Source organism: Macaca mulatta, chromosome 4 (assembly GCF_049350105.2).
Source record: "Macaca mulatta isolate MMU2019108-1 chromosome 4, T2T-MMU8v2.0, whole genome shotgun sequence".
NCBI lineage: Eukaryota > Metazoa > Chordata > Mammalia > Primates > Cercopithecidae > Macaca > Macaca mulatta.
The window spans coordinates 152030663-152049903 of NC_133409.1; the positions used below are offsets into that span (position 1 = coordinate 152030663).

The 19241-nt window shown below is 45.9% G+C and overlaps 1 protein-coding gene across 5 annotated transcripts; it reads right to left on the bottom strand.

The window, feature by feature from the left end:
* Positions 1-303: 303 nt before the first annotated feature.
* Positions 304-18929, bottom strand: MUC22 (mucin 22). 5 transcript variants are annotated; one of them, XM_078000578.1, is made up of 5 exons: positions 18719-18929; positions 7640-9739; positions 5375-7579; positions 2881-3266; positions 304-705 (listed from the first exon to the last, which is right to left on the bottom strand). In XM_078000578.1, the coding sequence occupies exons 1-5, from the start codon at positions 18786-18788 to the stop codon at positions 442-444; spliced, it is 5025 nt and encodes a 1674-aa protein (XP_077856704.1). In that variant the 5' UTR covers positions 18789-18929; the 3' UTR covers positions 304-441. The 5 variants fall into 5 exon arrangements, with proteins under 5 accessions (XP_077856704.1, XP_028702760.2, XP_077856705.1 ...); XM_028846927.2 differs by having other exon boundaries at positions 5375-6979; positions 7040-9739; XM_078000579.1 differs by having other exon boundaries at positions 5375-5809; positions 6380-9739.
* Positions 18930-19241: the final 312 nt, after the last annotated feature.

Below are 19241 nucleotides of genomic sequence, written 5' to 3' on the forward strand. Positions count from 1 at the left end.
ATTACGTGCTTTTGTTTCTTAGACATGTCCTGGTAATATTTATAGCACCATGAGGAAACAGGGATGAGAAACGTTGACCCTGACGTGGCGGGAAATGGGAGAGAAGATGTCCTGAGGGTGGTCGTCATGACTCCCCACAACAGAGGCGGAGACTCAGGAAAAACTCACAGAAGCTTTGACTCGAAGTCACCTCCAAGCCGGTCAAAGTCTCTGTGTCCTTTTGCTGTTTCTTTTTTTGACCTAGTTCATGTCCATCTCCACAGATCACATCCTGGGAACCTTCCGATGCTCCATTTTAATTATTTCATTATCATTATTTTTTTCTCCTCAGTGACCCCCTCCCACCCATAATATGTTTTGATACCCAATCTATGGCCACAGCCATCTTGTCCTGCCATGGCCTCCTTGGTGGCTTCCTCTGTGATCCACTCCATGATCTCCTCAGTGGCCTCCTTCATGTCCATGATGCCCGCCATGATTCACTCCGTAGCCATCTCCATGGATGTGGCTCAGTCCATGGGCCACTCCATGTCCAAAGCCACATGTTCCTCCGTGTCCCTTTTCAAGTTCTCCTCCATGAACCAGTGCATTTCCCAGGCTGTGGAATGTCCCAGAGCCCAGGCCCAAGTCCAGGTCCAGACCAAGGCCATGGCTGTGGCCATGGGGGTAATAAACACAATTCCTCAGGGGAAAGAAAAGGTCTCTCTAAAAGAAAAAAATATGTATATTGATCAATGAAAATTAAGTCTCCTCTCCCTAATCACCATACATGCCTGTTTCACCGATGTCAGATTTTCGCTTTTCCAAACCGCCTATTTTCTCTTCTCTTTACCACCATCCTTACTATGATCTCTGTCTCTGTCTCTCTTTCTCCTTGTTCTTTTACTCTTTCTCTCTCTGAGAAAATAAGCTTCCCTGTTACCTTATTAACATATTCTCTTTATGTGACTACTCAGGCCCTTGTTCTGCAGATCCTAAGGTGATGTGTTTTTGGAATTTCAAGACAAAGGTAAATCCATACCCCTACGTGAAAGGCATAGAGACTCACTTGACAGACAGTCTTTCTCTTTGTTAGTCAACTAAGGAAGCTGAGGACAGGTATATGGAATTGAGAGCCCTCGAAAGCTGTTTACACAGAGCCTTGAGATTATAGGCATGAACTCCAGAATCTAACCAACCTGGGTTAGAGTCTTAAATCTGTCACTCACTACATGTGCTGGGGCAAATAGCTAAGATCATGGAGCTCCAGATCCCTCACTTATAAGATGAATATAATATGGCCATGGGATTGTAGAACAGATTAAATGACATCATGCATTTTAAACATTCAGCCTTGAGCCTAGCACACAGTAAAAACTCAGTGTCCACTTTCGTTATTCTCTCTTGATCTTGCAAATGAAATAATAAAGTAATTTAGGGAGTAATTCTTAGATGCTGGTATTTATTATGTAGCCCACATATGGAGAGAGGCTGAGAATTCTAAAATAAAGAACCTCAGCAAATTGACTATATTATCCAAACCTTTTGTGGCTTCCATAAGTATTTTTTATTTGTCCATTTTTACCAGCGGTATGTTATCCAACACTTAATAACAGGCTCTCCGAAGGAAAAGTGCTGATTTGCAGTGTTTGACAATTGCTGTGGTGTAAATATTTCCACTACAGCATATTTTAAGCTACCAGTGTCACTCCACTCAGCTCAGAATTGGGAAGAACTGCACAATCTCTTGTGGGCCAGGATGAGCCAGCTCCAGCACACCACTGATTTATACTCTGCTTCACTCCTCAAATGGGAACTTACCCACAGGATCACAATAAAACAGGAAGAACACAAATAAATGTGAAATCAAGGTAAGAAAAATATGTATTCAAAGAACAATCAAGACCAGAGAGCAGAGATGGAGTGGGAGGCCAGAGGGTAACATTCACAGGCCGCACAAGGAATTGCAGAGTGCTGTGAGGACAAGAAATTTGTCATACATGAGACAATCAGAAGCCTGCATTTTGGATAGCTGAGCATTTTTATGTTTCTTTCTTTCCTTTCTCTATTTCTCTCTTTCTTTCCTTCTTTCTTTGGTCTTTCTTTCTTTCTTTCTTTCTTTCTTTCTTTCTTTCTTTTTCTTTCTCTTTCCTTCTCTTTCTTTTCTCCCTCTCTCCCTCTTTCTTCCTCTCTTTCTTCCTTTCTTTCTCTTTCTCTCTCCTTCCTTCCTTCCTTCCTTCCTTCCTTCCTTCCTTCCTTCCTTCCTTCCTTCCTTCCTTCCTTCATTCCTTCCTTCCTTCTCTTTCTTTCGAGACAGGGTCTTGCTCTGTCACCCAGGCTGGAGTGCAGTGGCGTGATCTCTGCTCACTGCAACCTCCATCTCCCAGGTTCAAGCGATTCTCGTGCCTCAGCCTCCCAAGTAGCTGGGACTACAGGTACATGCCACCACTCTTGGCTAATTTCTGTATTTTTAGTAGAGACAAGTTTCACCATGTTGGCCAGGCTGGTCCCAAATGCCTGGACTCAAGTGATTTGTCCACCTTGGGCTTCCAAAGTGCGGGGATTACAGGCGTGAGCCACCGCGCCCAGCTGCTTCTTGCTTTATGTTTATGTCCTCCTTGTTCTCTCTCAGTATTTCCTTTGTTCTCTCAGTATTTCCCTTCACTTTGGCCCCAACTCTACCTTTTCCCTCCTCTTTTTCTACTTTGCTTCTCACTTTCTCTGACTTAAGGATTCGCTGTGATCCTTATATCAGGCTAGGTGATTCTTTCCTTCTGAGTGCACCAACTTACTCCCCTTTCTCATTCTGGATTTTTCCAAAGCACTGCTGACATGATTTCCCCCACCATTAAGACCTGCCTTCTCTCCAGGCTCCCCTATGAACCCACCCTGGGTACTCACCAGACAAAAACTCAGTCCTACTGCCAATCCAACACCAGCCACGACTGCAGCCAGGGAAATGAGGATGATAGCCCAGGGCTGTAAATATCCACTTGGTTTGATCACATTTGTGGGCGTGTGGCTCATGCTAACTGTGTTCGTGCCCATGGACACTGGGCCTGTTTCCTGGGAAGTGCTGCTAGTTGGCTCACGGGTGGATCCTGTGGTGGTCCTGACGCCAGGGGCTGAGGTGGTAGATGATGCTCCCCTAGTAGATGTATCCAGGCCAGAGGTATTTGGGACTATTCCTGGCACAATATGACTGGCAGCAGAGGCCGTGGAGTCCATTCCAGAGGTCATGGTGACAGAGCTGGAGGCGGTGGGTCTGGTTCCAGTGGTCTTGGTGCCTATGAAACAGGTCACACAAGATGATGCATTTGTAGCAGAGATGATTAAAGAGGAATGGGGGTGCTTAGAGCAGAGGAGTGTGAATCTAACAAACCTATGGTGGAGGTGGCTCAGGAGAGGGGTGATGGGGGAGGAGAGATGGTAGAAAGCGATTCTGCTGTGCCCATGTCCCCAGAATGGAGGTGGGTGTCGTACAGAGAAGGAAGTAGAATGTGTCACCTGGTGGGGTTGGTGATGGAGGAGGCAGAAGGTTGAGGCAATGTGATCATGATGGGTTCAGAAGTGGAAGATCTATTTGACTTCGGAAGCTGCCATCCAAATAGAAGACAGCGGGCTGTTTAAAAGGAATGAATTAACAGCATTTGCAGTGTCCTGGATGAGACTGGAGACTATTATTCTAAGTGAAGTAACTCAGGAATGGAAAACCGAACATCGTATGTTCTCACTGATATGTGGGAGCTAAGCTTTGAAAATAGGAAGACATAAGAATGATGCAATGGACTTTGGGGACTTTGGAGGAAGAGTGGGAGGGGCAAGGGATAAAATACTTCAAATATGGTGCAGTGTATACTGCTCGGGTGATGGGTGCACCACAATCTCACAAATCACCACTAAAGAACTTACTCATGTAACCAAATAGCACCTGTATCCCAATAACTTATGGAAAAAAATTAAAAATAAATAAATAAAATAAAATAAGTGGGCAGGCTGGTATACAAAGCGGCAGGCCCTGCTTCTCTTGTGACTGTGATCACTGGGCATAAGGAGGGAGCTGGAGGAGGAGATGACAGAATTGGATTCACTCACAGGCATGCCAGTGGCCGTGGCTGGGACAGAGGTGACATCATCTACCACACTGTGGTGGCCAGCAAAGGGGGGGTGAGTGTTCCTGGGCAGATGTGGGAGGACCTGACCCAAGTGGAGAAGCTGCTCACAGGGACAGGAGAGGGGGGGCTCAGACAGGTGCGAGCGAGAATCAACACAGCAGAGGCGGTGGTGGCAGCTTAGGTAGCGATGGGTGTGCCTAGGTCAGAAGTGGTTAAAATAGGGTCACAAACAGCACCAGTGACCAGGATAGAGGTGAGTGTGCTTAGAACCAAGAGGATAGAATCAGATGCAACCAGCTTGCTGATGGCAAGTGCCAGAGAATGAACAAAGTTTTTTGGTCTCAGACTGGAGCAAAGGTTGTCAAATACTTTCTGTAAAGGTTCAGACAGCAAATACTTTAGGCTTTTGGGCCAGGCAGTCTCTGTTGCAAATACACTGAAAAGCGGAAAAGCAGCTGGAGACAAACAGTAAATGAATGGGCATGACTATGTTCCAATAAAACTTTACAAAACCAGGTAACGTGTGAGACGTGACCCATGACATGTGGTCTGCCAGCCTCTGGACTAGGGTCAATATATCGATAGGAGGTGGCGGTGTCAGAGATGATAGGTTGAATAGAGATAATCTACTTGGCACCGAACTGGGAGCATTTCACAAAACTGTGATGGGCCAGCAGAGTTGAGGCGGGCTTGCTGGAGGAAGATGTGACAGATATAATGCACTTGTGGTTTATTATATTTTGTGATTCTGATTGCAGTGGAAGTGGTGGGCAGTTAAAAACAAACAAAAAAAAGGTGAGACCAGAGTAGAGGCAATTAGGATTCTAGAAGAGGAAATTTTTTTTTCTTTTTTTTTTTTTTTTGACATGGAGTCTCACTCTTGTCGCCCAGGCTGGAGTGCAGTGGTGTGATTTCTGCTCACTGCAAGATCCGCCTCCCAGATTCACACCATTCTCCTGCCTCAGCCTCCTGAGTAGCTGGGACTACAGGCGCCCACCACCACACCCAGCTAATTTTTTGTATTTTTAGTAGAGACACGGTTTCACCATGTTAGCCGGGATGGTCTCAATCTCCTGACCTCGTGATTTGCTTGCCTCGGCCTCCCAATGTGCTGGGATTACAGGCATGAGCCCCTGTGCCCAGCCTAGAAGAGGAAATTATATCTAACTGTGTGGTGGCTTGATTTGAACCAGGGCAGAGATGATAGAAACAGGTGAACAGCTGGTGGTTGCCACTGGAGTTAAAATGTGTGGGCTCAAAGAAGACCTGGGGGTTAGTACCTGACATAGCTGTGTTGGTGATTGGCTGAATAGAAACGTCAGTGGCCTTGGTGGATACAAAAGTGGTGGCAGAGACAGTGATGGAGGCTGCAGTGGCCCCAGAAGCTGTGATAGAGACTGTGGTGGTCTCAGAGCCTGTGAGGGAAGTTGCAGTGGGCTCAAAGCTTGCAGTGGAAGCTATGGTGGTCTCAGAGCCTATGATGAAGGCAGTGTTGGTCTCAGAGCCTGCACTGGAGGATGTGGAGGTCTCAGAACCTGTGGTACAGGCTGTGTTGATCTCCGAGCCTGCTGTGGAGGCCATGGTGGTCTCAGAGCCTTCAGTAGAGGTGGTGGTGGCATCAGAGCCTGCAGTAGAGGATGTGGTGGTCTCAGAGCCTATGGTAGAGACCATGGTGGTCTCAGAGACTGTGGTAGATATTGTAGTCATCACAGAGCCTGTGGTAGAGGTCGTGGTGGTCTCAGAGCCTGTGGTAGAAACTGTAGTGGTCTCAGAGCCTTCAGTAGAGGTGGTGGTGGTCTCAGAGCCTGTGGTATAGACTGTTGTGGTCTCAGAGCCTGCAGTAGAGGCTGTGGTGGTCCCAGAGCCTGTGGTGGAGACTGTGGTGGTCTCCAAACCTGCGGGAGAGGCTGTGGTGGTCTCAGAGCCCATGGTAGAGACTGTGGTAGTCTCAGAGCCTTCAGTAGAGGTGGTGGTAGTCTCAGAGCCTGTGATATAGACTGTTGTGGACTCAGAGCCTGCAGTAGTGACTGTAGTGGTCTCAGAACCCTCAGTAGGGGTGATGGTAGTCTCAGAGCCTGTGGTAGAGACCATGGTGGTCTCCAAGCCTTTGGTGGAGACTGTAGTGGTCTCAGAGCCTTCAGTAGAGGCTGTGGTGGTCTCAGAGCCTGTGGTAGAATCTGTGATGGTCTCAGAGCCTGCAGTAGAGGCCGTGGTGGTCTCAGAGCCCACAGTAGTGACTGTAGTGGTCTCAGAGCCTTCAGCAGAGACTGTGGTGGTCTCAGAGCCTGTGGTAGAAACTGTAGTGGTCTCAGAGCCTTCAGTAGAGGCTGTGGTGGTCTCAGAGCCTTCAGTAGAGGTGGCGGTTGTCTCAGAGCCTGCAGTAGAGGCTGTGGTGGTCTCAGAGCCTGTGTTATAGATTGTTGGAGTCTCAGAGCCTGTGGTAGTGACTGTAGTGTTCTCAGAGCCTTCAGTAGAGGCTGTGGTGGTCTCAGAGCCTGTGGTAGAGACTGTAGTGGCATCAGAGCCTTCAGTAGAGGTGGTGGTGGTCTCAGAGCCTGCTGTAGAGGCTGGGATGGTCTCAAAGCCTGGAGTGGAGACTGTGGTGGTCTCAGACCCTGTGGTAGAGGCTATGGTGGTCTTAGAGTTTTCGGTGAAGACTGTGGTCATTTTAGAGCTTGCAGTGGAGACCTTGGTGGTCTCAGAGCCTATGGTAGAGGCCATAATGGTCTCAGAGCCCATGGTGGATGCCATAGTGGTCTCAGAGCTTGTAGTAGAGGATGTGGTGGTCTCAGAGCCTCTAGTAGAGGTTGAGGTGGTCTCGGAGCCTTCAGTAGAGGCTGTGGTGGTCTCGGAGCCTGTGATGGAGACTGTAGTTATCTCAGAGCCTTCAGTAGAAGTGGTAGTGTTCTCTGAGCCAATGATAGAAACTTTAGTGGTCTCAGAGCCTGTGATGGAGACTGTAGTCATCTCAGAGCTTTCAGTAGAAGTGGTAGTGGTCTCTGAGCCAGTGATAGAAACTTTAGTGGTCTCAGAGCCTGTGGTGGAGAGTGTAGTGGTCTCAGAGCCTTCAGTAGAGACTGTGGTGGTCTCAGAGCCTGTGGCAGATACTGTAGTAGTCTCAGAGCCTTCAGTAGAGGTGATGGTAGTCTCAGAGCCTGTGGTAGAGACCATGGTGGTCTCCAAGCCTGTGGTGGAGACTGTAGTGGTCTCAGAGCCTTCAGTAGAGGCTGTGGTGGTTTCAGAGCTTGCAGTAGAGGCCATGGTGCTCTCAAAATCTGCAGTCGATGCCGTGGTGTTCTCAGAATCTGCAGTAGAGACTGTGGTGGTCTCAGAGCCTGCAGTGGAGGCTGCAGTGGTCCCAGAACCTTCAGTAGAGGCTGTGGTGGTCTCAGCACCTGTGGTGGAGACTATAGTCATCTCAGAGCCTTCAATGGTAGTGATAGTGGGCTCCAAGCCTGTGGTTGAAACTGTAGTGGTCTCAGAGCCTGTGGTAGAGACTGTGGTGGTCTCAGAGCCTGTGGCAGAGGCTGTGGTGGTCTCAGAGCCTGTGGTAGAGACTGTGGTGGTCTCAGAGCCTGTGGCAGAGACTGTAGTGGTCTCAGAGCCTTCAGTAGAGGCTGTGGTGGTCTCAGAGCTTGTGGTAGAATCTGTGGTGGTCTCAGAGCCCATGGTGGAGGCTGTGGTGGTCTCAGGGCTGGTATTAAAGTCTGTGGTGGTCCCAGAGCCTGTGGTAGAGGCTGTGGTGGCCTGAGAGCCTTCAGCAGAGACTGTGGTCATCTCAGAGCTTGCAGTGGAAACTTTGGTGGTCTCAGGGCCTATGGTAGAGGCCATAGTGGTCTCAGAGCCCATGGTGGATGTCATAGTGGTCTCAGAGCCTGTAGTAGAGGCTGTGGTTGTCTCAAACCCTGTAGTAGAGGCTGTGGTTGTCTCAAACCCTGTAGTAGAGGCTGAGGTACTCTCAGAATCTTCAGTAGATGCTATGTTGGTTTCAGAATCTTTAGTAGAGGCTGCAGTGGTCTCAGAGCCTGCAGTAGAGGCTGCAGTGGTCTCAGAGCCTGCAATGGAGACTGTGGTCTCAGAGCCTGCAGCTGAGACTGTGGTGGTCTCAGAGCCCATGATGGAGGCTGCAGTGGTCTCAGAATGTGCAGTAGAGGCTGTTGTGGTCTCAGAGTCTGCAGTAGAGGCTGTGGTGGTCTCAGAGCCTATGGTAGAGACTACAGTGGTCTCAAAGTTTATGGTGGATGCCATGGTTGTCTCAGAGCCCATGGTAGAGGCTGTGATGGTCTCTGAGCCTGCAGTGAAGACTGTGGTCATCTCAGAGCTTGCATTGGAGACCTTGGTGGTCTCAGAGCCTGTGGTAGAGGCTGCAGTGGTCTCAGAGCTCATGATGGATGCCATGGTGGTCTCAGAGCCTGTAGTAGAGGCTGCAGTGGTCTCAGAATCTGCAGTAGCGGCTGTGGTGGTCTCAGAGCCTGTGGTAGAAGCCATGGTGGTTCCAGAGCCTAAAGTTGAGACTGTGGTGGTCTCAGAGCCTGAAGTAGAGGTTATGGTGGTCTCAGAGCCCATGGTGGAGACTGTGGTGGTCTCAGAGCCTGCAGCAGAAGTTGTGGTGGTCTCAGAGCCCACGGTGGAGACTGCGGTGGTCTCAGAGCTTGCAGTAGAGTTTGTGGTGATCTCTGAGCCCATGGTGGAGACCATGGTGGTCTCAGTGCCTGTGGTAGAGACTGTAGTGGTCTCAGAGCCTGCAGTGAAGATGGTGGTTGTCTCAGAGCCTGTACTAGAGACTGTGGTAGTCTCAGATCCTGCTGTGGAGGTGGTGGTGATCTCAGAACCTGAAATAGAGACTGTGGTGGTCTGAGAGCCTGTGGGGGTGGAGGTGGTGGTCTCAGAACCTGCTGTAGAGGCTGTAGTGGTCTCAGAGGCTTTAATAGGGACTGTAGTGGTCTCAGAGCCTGTGGTAGAGGCTGTGGTGGTGTTAGAGCCTACAGTGGAGGCCATAGTGGTCTCAGAGCTCATGCTGGATGCCGTGATCACCTTGGAGTCTGCAGTTGAGGTTGTGGTGGCCTCAGAGCCTGCCATGGAGGTGGAGGAGGTGGTCTCAGAACCTGCAGTAGATGCTGTGGTGGTTTCAGAGCCTGTGATAGAGACTTTAGTGGCCCCAGGACCTGCAGTGGAGGTGGTGGTGGTCTCAGAGCCTGTGGTAGAGACGGTGGCGGTCTCAGAACTTGTGGTGGAGGCCATGGTGGTTTCAGAAGTTATGGTGGAGGCCATCGTTGTCTCAGAGCCAGCAGTGGAGGCTGTGCTGGAGGCCATGGTAGTCTCAGGGACTGTAGTGGAGGCTATAGTAGAGGATGTTGTGGTCTCAGAGACTGCGGTGGAGGCCACGATAGTTTCAGAGCCTGCAGTGGAGGCTGTGGTTGTGTCAGAGCCTGTGGTGAAGGTCCTAGTGGAGGCTCTAGTAGTCCCTGAGTCTGTGGTGGAGGCCGTGTTGGTCTCAGAGCCTGTGGTAGAGTCTGTGGTGATCTTAGAGCCTGCAGTTAAGGCGATAGTAGAGGCCATGGTGGAGGCCGTGCTGGTCTCAGAGCCTGTGATGGAGGCTGTGGTGGTGTCAGAGCCTTTTGTGAAGTCTGTGGTATTCTCAGAGCCTGAGGTGGAGGATAAATAAGGTGGGGAATGGATTAAGGATGAATTTGCAGGTTTAGTATAGCATTACTTTAACATATACTCAGTACTGCTTGCTCATTTATTTATTCAGATATTGAGGGCTTAATATGTACCTGGAATTTTACTAAACTCTGGGCATACTCCTGTTAGCAAAAGAGATATGGGCTTATAATTTAGTAAAGAAGAGAGATACAAAATAAAAACATATAAATACACATTGGCTCAGGTGCTGTTAAAGAAAGCAGTGGTGCTGCTTTAGGTACTAGAGTCAGAAAAGGTCTGTCTGAGGAACTGACATATGAACTGAGATCTGAAGGATAAGAAGGCAGCCATTTGGGCCAGGCGCGGTGGCTCGTGCTGTAATCCCAGCACTTTGGGAGGCCAAGGCGGGCGGATCACCTGAGGTCGGGAATTCGATACCAGCCTGACCAACGTGGGAAAACCCCATCTCTACTAAAAATACAAAATTAGCCGGGCATGGTGGCGCATGCCTGTAATCCCAGCTACTCGGGAGGCTGAGGCAGGATAATCACTTGAACCCGGGAGGCGGAGGTTGCAGTGAGCCAAGATTGTGCCATTGCACTCCAGCCTGGGCAACAAGACCAAAACTCCATATCAAAAACAAACAAACAAACAAAAAAAAGTCAGTCTCTGGGAGGTAAAGTCTTCCAGTTTTTGCTTGTCTAGAAAAGCCTTCATTTCATCTTCATATTGAAAATATTTTTACTCCGTGTAATTCTAGGTTGAAAGAGTATTTTTTGTTTCAGTATTTTAATGATGTTGCTTCTTGAGCTTCTGGTTGTCACAGTTTCTCACAGGAAGTCAGTTATCATGCTTGTCTTTGCTCCTCTCTATATAATGTGTCTTTTCGTTTCTAGCTGGTTCTAGGATTTCCCATTTATCACTGGTTTTTAGTTATTTGATTACATTGTACTTTGGTATGATTTTTTAAAGTTTATTTTGCTTGATATTTGTTGAGGTCTTGGGATCTGTGAGTTTATAGTTTTCATCAAATTTAATTTTTTCAGCTACCATTTCTTTAAATATTTTTTCGGTTCCTTTCCTGGAACTTCAATTACACTTATTGTAGACAAAATATTGTCTCACAAAATCACTGGTATTCTATTCATTTATTTTCAGCCCATACTCCCTCCACCCCATACTCCCTCGTACCCTCACAAGATTCTGACAACACATGCCAGGCTGCCACTCTGTGGAGAAGTCCACTTCACCCAATTTAGTTTGTTTCCTTTCTTTCTTTTTTCTTTTTTTTTTTTTTGAGATGAAGTCTTGCTCCGTCACTCAGGCTGGAGTGCAGTGGTGTGATCTCAGCTCACTGCAACTTCCACCTCCTGGGCTCAAGGGATTCTCCTGCCTCAGCCTCCTGAGTAGCTGGAAATACAGGCGTGCACCACCATGCCCGGCTAATTTTTGTATTTTTAGTAAAAACAGAGTTTCACCATGTTGGCCAGGCTGGCCTCTAACTCCTGACCTCAGGTGATCTGCCCACCTCAGCCTCCCAAAGTGCTGGGATTACAGGTGTGAGCCACCGCACCCGGCCCCAGTTTAGTTTCTTATATCCTTCTCTCGGCCACTGCTGTCTCCCCTTCTGTCCAACCCTGATATCTGCTTTCCTCTGCCTCACCTGATGATCTGGGGCTTAATCATTCAGAAAGGGAAGAGAAAGTAGAAAACAAAACTGATTTATGTTTTTAAAAAATCACACTCAGCATGCTGTGTGAAAACTGGCATGTAGGAGGGCAAGAGTGATAACAGAAAATTGGTTAAGAGTAGTAATCATTGCTTGGACTAGGATGGTAGCCGGGAAGATACATTTCAGTGGATGAATACAAGCTATGTTTTGAAATTAGGAAAGGAAAGGAAGTCAAGAACAACTTCTGGCTTTGGGGCTTACACAGAGAGTTGGAAATTTGTTTTATTTATCTGAACGAATAGGGATGAAGTGGAGGTTGGAAATATTAGAGATTTTGAACTTTTTGTGCCCATTAGATATCCAGGAGACTGTTTGTTGGCAGTTAGAAACCTGCACTTAGTTCTCAGAGGAGAAATCAAAACAAAAGATATAAAACTGGAGGTTATTTAAATATGCATGGTATTTAAAGCCTTGAGGCTGACTGAGATCATTTGTCTGGGAGGGTATAGTTGGAGAAGTGGGCGCTAGACCAAGCTCTGGCTGCTGCGTCATTCAGATAGAGAAGGAGAGGCGAATGAATGAGACTGAGAAGGAGCATCCAGTAAGATAGAAGGAAAACTCTAAAAAGTGAATCAAGGCAGTCAAGAGAATAGAGAGGCTCTAGAAAAATATGGTAGTTAGCTGAATTGATTTTTGCAGAGAGATCAAGTAAGATATGGCCTGGGCCACGTCCACTAGATTCAGAGACAATATGGAAGTGAGTGTTTAGTTTATTGAAAACAGATTTTCATGATGGGATAGCCCCCAATTGGAATGAATAAAAGTATAAATAAGTATATATCGAGGCTTACGGATTTCACAGAAGAATAAAAAGTAGAGAAATAATAAAAGACATACCTCCACAAGGACAAAGGATGGAGAGATGACAACAGCAGAGGAGATAAATGTTTTTTTTTAAAGATAATAGCAGAAGGATGAGTGGTAACTCTCCAAAGGGAAAGCTTCAACATACAGGCCTCCACTGGGGGTGAGAGTAAGTCAACTACTGGTAAATTATTAATTCTATGGAATCCTGGAAAGATTCAGGAGTTGCAGCCAGGTTCCTCTGAAGCTTTGGGTGTGGCATGTGACTAAATACAGGAAAGATGGTTGAAATACAACGTAGCTAGGGACTGTCTCTCAGCTCCAGATCCCTCCTTCCACTCAAGGAATTGGATGACTACACCTCTCTCCCTTACAACAGCTTAGGATTTTATCTCTGGAGATATTGAAACCAAAGAAATTCTAGACCAGTGATCTCAGGCACTGCTGAGGGCAGAAGTGAGTTTTACTAAAACTGTGCAATTAAGGAAATGCTTACACCCTGAACTGTAAAACCCTCATTACCTCTTCCCTTACTCAGCTTCCAGCACTTCCGCAGCTATGCTAGTATGCTCTAGACAGGATCTGGAGAATTCTTCTTGTGGAAAGAAATTAGACAACACTAGATACTGAAATTTCAAGGATCTTCCCAATCAAAACTGCCACGTCTCTGCTAAGTTACCCTAAAGCTAAGTTCGCCAGCTGACAGGCCCTACCCCTGCACACAAGCTTCCAGGCATCATATTGTTGCCTCACTTTCAAATGCAAAGGACATTCTGGGATTACCAGATATTTGAGGAAAATCTCTAGCTTGAAATATAGAGACCAAAACAAATATCCCTATGAAGCAAAGTCAGAGAGAACTGAGACAGTGCAAATAGCAAAACCAACTTCAAATGTCCTCAGCAATATAAGAGAAAGTATAGCACCACAAGGTCAGTAATCTAAATAATATTCAGCTAACTACCACATTTTTCTAGAGCCTCTCTATTCTCTTGACTTCCTTGATTCACTTTTTAGAGTTTTCTTTCTACCTTACTGGATGCTCCTTCATGGGAAGGAGTGAAAACAAACAAACAAACAACAACAACAACAAACAAATAAAAGATGCCATTTTAAAAATGATTGTAAACAAAAAAAGATCTCTTTGAAATTTTAAAAAAACCCTCAAAATTCACTAGAAGGATTTGAAGACTTTAGAAGCTGAGGAAATCTCCCCAAAAGAAAAATAAAATGACAGAATTGGAAGACAGAAGAAGAAATACAAGAAAATTAGTGTCAGTCCAGGAGGTCAAACATCCAAATCATAAGATTTTTCAGAAAGACAGAACAGAGAAAGTAGATGAGAAGCAATTATCAAAGAAAAAAAAAGCAAGAAAAATTTTCCAGAACTGACTGATATAACTTTGTACTGTACAAGTTCCTAACATAATGAAAGAAGAATCCATACTATGGCACCATATCATGAGATTTTAGAACAGTAGTTTTAAAAATCTGAAATCATCCAGAAGAAAAAAAAAATGGTCTCTTACAAGAGGTCAGTAAACTAAATGATATCAGTCTTCACAATCTAGAATCTAGAAACAGTGGATCAATGCCTTCATAATCCTGAGGAAAAATCGTATCCATCCTAGAATTCTATAACCAGTTAAACTATGAGTCAAATGTGAGGGTGGAATAAGACATTTTCAGACATATAAAGTCTATGAACAGCTAGGGCCATTTTTCTCTTCTTCCTGGGCACATGGCTAAGTTACATTTCTCAACCTCTCTTGTAGCTAGGTAGGGCTACATGTGTAAGCCCTAGTCAGAGGCCCCTAAAGGGAAGGAATACATATTAATTTCCATTTCTTTTATTTAAGAGTAAATACCTATTCCTTGATTTCTGCTTGTATATATATTTTTATTTTCTGTTTATTATCATGTTTTCATATCTTAACAAACTTTTCTAGCTAGGGAGAGATAGTACCTTCCAGGCTAGCCAATTCTTAGAAGTAGCAAAGGGCCCAGCCAGGAGCATGAGCTGATATGCAAACTAACCATTCCAGAGCCATAGGTCCTCTATCTGGCCCATATACTCCGGGAAACAATATTTATCTGCCTTAGTCATTCCAAAGCCAAGTACCAGGCAACTAGGTAGTAATCAGCTATATAGCTCAAAGAACACAGGAATTATTCAAACCAGTCAATCCTAAACTGTTCGCCTTGCCTTTCCTTGCCTTTCCCACAGAAACCCCAATAAAAGGAAAGACCTAAATAAATCTTTCCTTCACTCCTGTCTTCTGCCTCCTGACTACCTTGGTGTCTTTCTCAGGTGGTCCGGCATGGCAGTGCCATGCCTCCTGTCTCTAGGGCCTGTGAGCCTCTCCTCTTGTGGTTGCACCTTGACTGACTGTATCATAAAATAATACAAAATACTGTTCTTCTGCCCTCTCCTTGGGCTGAAATGATGATGACACTGGAAACCATATGTTGAAAATGGAACAGTCATATTCACCCAGGATCCCTGAATGACTGCATGGAGCAGAGTTCCCACCATCCTATAATACTTATCTTAGGACTGGTACAAGGAAGAAAAATAAACTTGTTTATTTTTCAAAGTCACTTTCGCGATCTCCTTGTTACAGCAGCTTAGCATTACCCTAACATTGCATAAGGTTTTAAAATAATTTCCCACCATAAACTCTCTCTCAAGAAGCTTCTAGAGAAAGTGCTGCCCTGAGATGGAAAAATAAATCCAGAAAAAAGATAGGAATTTACAAGGGAAAAAAGGGAATTTCCAGAACATTGCGAATACAAATTGCAGGACAAGAGACCTAGCAAGTAACCAGTACTGGTTGGACAGAGGCTTCCAAATGGGATTGCTCAAGGGAAAAAAGTGAAACTGATAGATTGCCTCATGTGTATTGAAAAGACAGGGATAATTCTGGTAGAGGTTTGGGGATGAATTAATGGTATATATGAAGAAAACTATGGAAATTTTAAAAATGAGGCTATTGTTAATATCTAGAAAAACAAAAATTACAAGAACGGATGGTCATCACAATGCAATTATATGATCCAGTTATAAATGTTACTAGAGGTAACATTTATAGTTTTTATAATGTCATCACAATGCAATTATATGACCCAGTTATAAATGTTACTAGAGGTAACATTTATAGTTATCATAATGTAAACACTAAATGCAAATTTAACACCAAAAATTTGGTACAATCATTTGGGGAGAATTGTGAGCAGGAACGTGAGACATAAGTGTACAGAGGGAGTAGACTAACCTAAATCTTCCTTTTCATTAGAAGGAAGACAATAAATCATTCCCGAAGCAGGGAAGAAAAAAAACCTCAACCAACAAAGAAGTAATGGTAGTAAGATAATTTATGACTGGGTGCAATGGCTCAGGCCTGCAATCCCAGTGCTTTGGAAAGCTGAGGTAAGAGGATTCCTTGAGCCCAGGAGTACCAGGCTGCAGTGAGCTATGATGGTGTCACTGCACTCCAGCCTGGGTGACAGAGCGAGACCCTGTCTCTAAATAAATAGATAAATGCAGTATGAAGGTAAATGCCAACAGGAACCCTGGGAAGCAGGACTCAGAGTAAGAAGCAGTTGGGGAAAGGGAGACAGGGGCTGAAGTTTTATGAGAAGCCTTGTAGGACTACAAGTTTTTCTTTTTTAAAACTACTTACATGCACTACCTAATATAATAAAATAAAATCAACAAGTGAATGGGAAGTGACAAGTGACATAGCAAATGTGGGGAAGGCCTTCAAGAATGGGGGTGAGGGGCTGGGCATGGTGGCTCACACCTGTAATCCCAGCACTTTGGAAGGATGAGGCAGGTAGACTGCCTGAGCTCAGGAGTTCAAGACCAGCCTGGGCAACACAGTGAAACCCCATCTCTACTAAAGTACAAAAAATTAGCTGGGTGTGGCGGTGTGCGCCTGTAGTCCCAGCTACTCGGGAGGCTGAGGCAGGAGAATCGCTTGAACCTGGGAGAAGGAGGTTGCAGTGAGCCAAGATTGCGCCACTGCACTCTAGCCTGGGTGACAGAGTGAGACTCCATCTCCAAAAAAAAAAAGAAAAAAAAGAATGGGGGTGAAGAAGGAGAGTGGAGGGAGAGGCGGGGTGGCTGAGGAGTGATGCGGGGACGTTAGGATGGACATCATTCAAACAGTGTTTGGTCCAGGGACCTCTGGGGTCACACTGTCTGAGGAACTCACGCCATCCCACCAAGCCTACTGAATCAAGATCTTGCTTGGTGGGGTGTCAGGACCTGGAAAGCCAAGTTTTAAATCATCTCCTTGGATGATACTTGTGCATACAGAACTGAGCTTGTTTGGATGCTGATGAAAAGGATTCAAGAAAGGTAAAGTGAGATGGGAGGGAAAGGAGAAATGCACTGAGCAAAGCCCCTGAGACGGCAGGAGGATGAGAAGGCACCCAGAGTTCAAATGGAGGAGTTGGTCCTTGCTAATCCAATGTAATGGGGCTACAGGAGAGACAGTGGGTCACTTTAAAGACCTAGTGGTGGGAAAAGAGGAGGTGCCTGTCAGCACTTGCATGCTTGTTCCCTTTTGTAAGGGAATATTATTTAAGTCTATGTTTTACAGTAGACCAAGAGTTCCACGGGGGCCAAGACCATGGCATTTCCCACTCCATTCCTCACCGTGGCCTAGCACGCAGCAGTGCCTGGCCCAGAGGAGGAGCTCTATACATGTCTGTTGAATGACTACATGAATGACAGTTTCTTCTGAGGTAAGGGGACTCTTGCTTAAAATCAGACAGATAGGACTGGAGTTCGGGATTAGGACAGGCGACGGGTGGATCTGGAAGGCATGGGTAGATAAAGAACAGCTGAAGCATTCAGGATGAAGGCAACAGGAAAGGGAAGAAAAAGAAGTGCTGAAGCGGCTGAGGGAGCGAATCCAGAGTAGGGTGCAGGAAACAGACGCATATTGAGGAAGAAGGGGGAAGCACTCCAAATCCTCCACATCATCCAACCTAGACCTTCTCTTTCAACCACACCTCCCGCTTCTTGAAGTGCTATCCTACAGTAAAGGCAATGGAATGGATAAGCTGATTAACCTGGTGTCTTATAATTAGGGAAGATACGTTGATGTAAGAAATCAAAGACAGGAGTGAACGGAACTTTCTCAGACAGTCCGTTGGAATCACACGGAGCCCAGTTCACTTCTCCCCTGGGCTATTTCCTTTCACAGCCACCTCTGATCCAATGCCAGAGCCAACCCCTCAGTGGCTGACCTCCAATTTGTTCCTACCAAGGAAATTCTCAGGGGATTAGACATGGATTTGGAATCAGGCAGCATCCAAAGAAGGATTAAAGCAAAAAAAAAAAAAAAAAAGTAGATGGTGCAGATGCGGTGATCAGGGAACACTTCTACACTGCTAGTGGGAATGTAAACTAGTACAGTCACTATGGAAAACAGTGTGGAGATTTCTTAAAGAACTAAAAGTAGAGCTACCATTTGATCCAGCAATCACACTACTGGGTATCTACCCAGAGGAAAAAAAGTCATTATACGAAAAAGATACTTGCACACACATGTTTATAGCAGCACAATTCACAATTGCAAAGTCATGGAACCCAAATGCCCATCAATCAACAGGTGGATAAAGAAACTGGCTTATGTATATGAAGGAATACTACTCAGCCATAAAAAGGAATGAATTAACAGCATTTGCAGCGACCTGGATGACATTGGAGACTATTATTCTAAGTGAAGTAACTCAGGAAAGGAAACCAAACATCGTATGTTCTCACTGATATGTGGGAGCTAAGCTATGAGGACTCAAAGGCATAAGAATGATACAATGGACTCTGGGCTCTAGGGAGGAAGGACGGGGGAGGGACGAGAGATGAAACACTACCAATAGGGTGGGTGCAATGTATACTGCTCAGTGATGGGTGAACCAAAATCTCACAAATCACTACTAAAGAACTTACTCATGTAAGCAAATATCACCTGTACCCCGATAACCTATGGAAAACAAACAAAGAAGGATTGAAGGATTTTTACTTGACTTTAGACTGAGATCCTGGTTTTAATTTGGAATTAAGAATGCTATTGGAACTAGAATTTTCCAGTTAAAAACAAAACTTTTATCCAAGATGCAAAGGAAAGTAAAAGTCTCACCCCCACCTCATTTCCCCAGCACCGCCCCTCACCGCCCCACAACTTGTGCTCACAGTCACAGCTCGGGGAGACTAATACAGATTTGCTTCTAAGATAGCATCAGAGTCATGGTCAATGGAATTGGGATCAGTACTGGCTTTTGCAGAAATGGGCAAAAAAAAAAAAAAAAAAAAAAAGAATCATCATTGTTTCTGGAAGAAGAGTCATGCCTAGACAGGGGATCCCCCATCTCCTTCAGGCTTTATGTGGCCTCCATGCCCCTCTCCTTCCTTAACTGCTAAGTAACTTACTGGGTCCCAGAAGTCCAAAGAGAAGCAGCCACAGGAACCAGAAGGCTGGAGAAATGTTTCCTCTTCTCATCTCTAAATGATGCACATAGAAGTTGTCATTTAGATACCTGGGTTCCAAAGGAAGAATAGGTCAAAGAGGCAGAGAGACAAGGGGCAAACCCCCTGTGCCTTGATAGAAAATAAAGTTGCACAAAAAGACCCAAAGGCCAGCCACTGCCAGGGTAAGCCTTGTAGGCAGGTGGGATGGTTGCAGGGAGCCCCCAGATTGCTCCACAGTTTGGCTTCTTGTTTTTCTTCTTTTTTCCTCGCAAGCGTATCTGTGGCATTTATAGCTGATACTGAGTAGGAGAGGCCAGAGCTTTGGGTCCTCCCTCCCCAGGGAGGGGCATCTCCGCACTGTGCTTTCTGCAGGGCCATTTGGAAAAATGTACCCTACAGGAATCAAGGCGGAGGAGAGAGCCCAGTCGGTAAGACCAGAGGGCGCACACACGAGGAGGGGCAGGGAGAGAGGCAGAATGAGGGG

Excerpts from the sequence above, each read along its gene's own strand:
- MUC22 (XM_078000576.1), bottom strand. The coding sequence starts at position 18,788 with ATGAGAAGAGGAAACATTTCTCCAGCCTTCTGGTTCCTGTGGCTGCTT. Across the intron at positions 3,267-5,374 it reads CACCAACACAGCTATGTCAG|GCACCAAGACCACTGGAACC; the intron begins GTACTAACCCCC and ends CCTGTTTCATAG. Across the intron at positions 706-2,880 it reads TAGGACTGAGTTTTTGTCTG|AGAGACCTTTTCTTTCCCCT; the intron begins GTGAGTACCCAG and ends TTTTTCTTTTAG.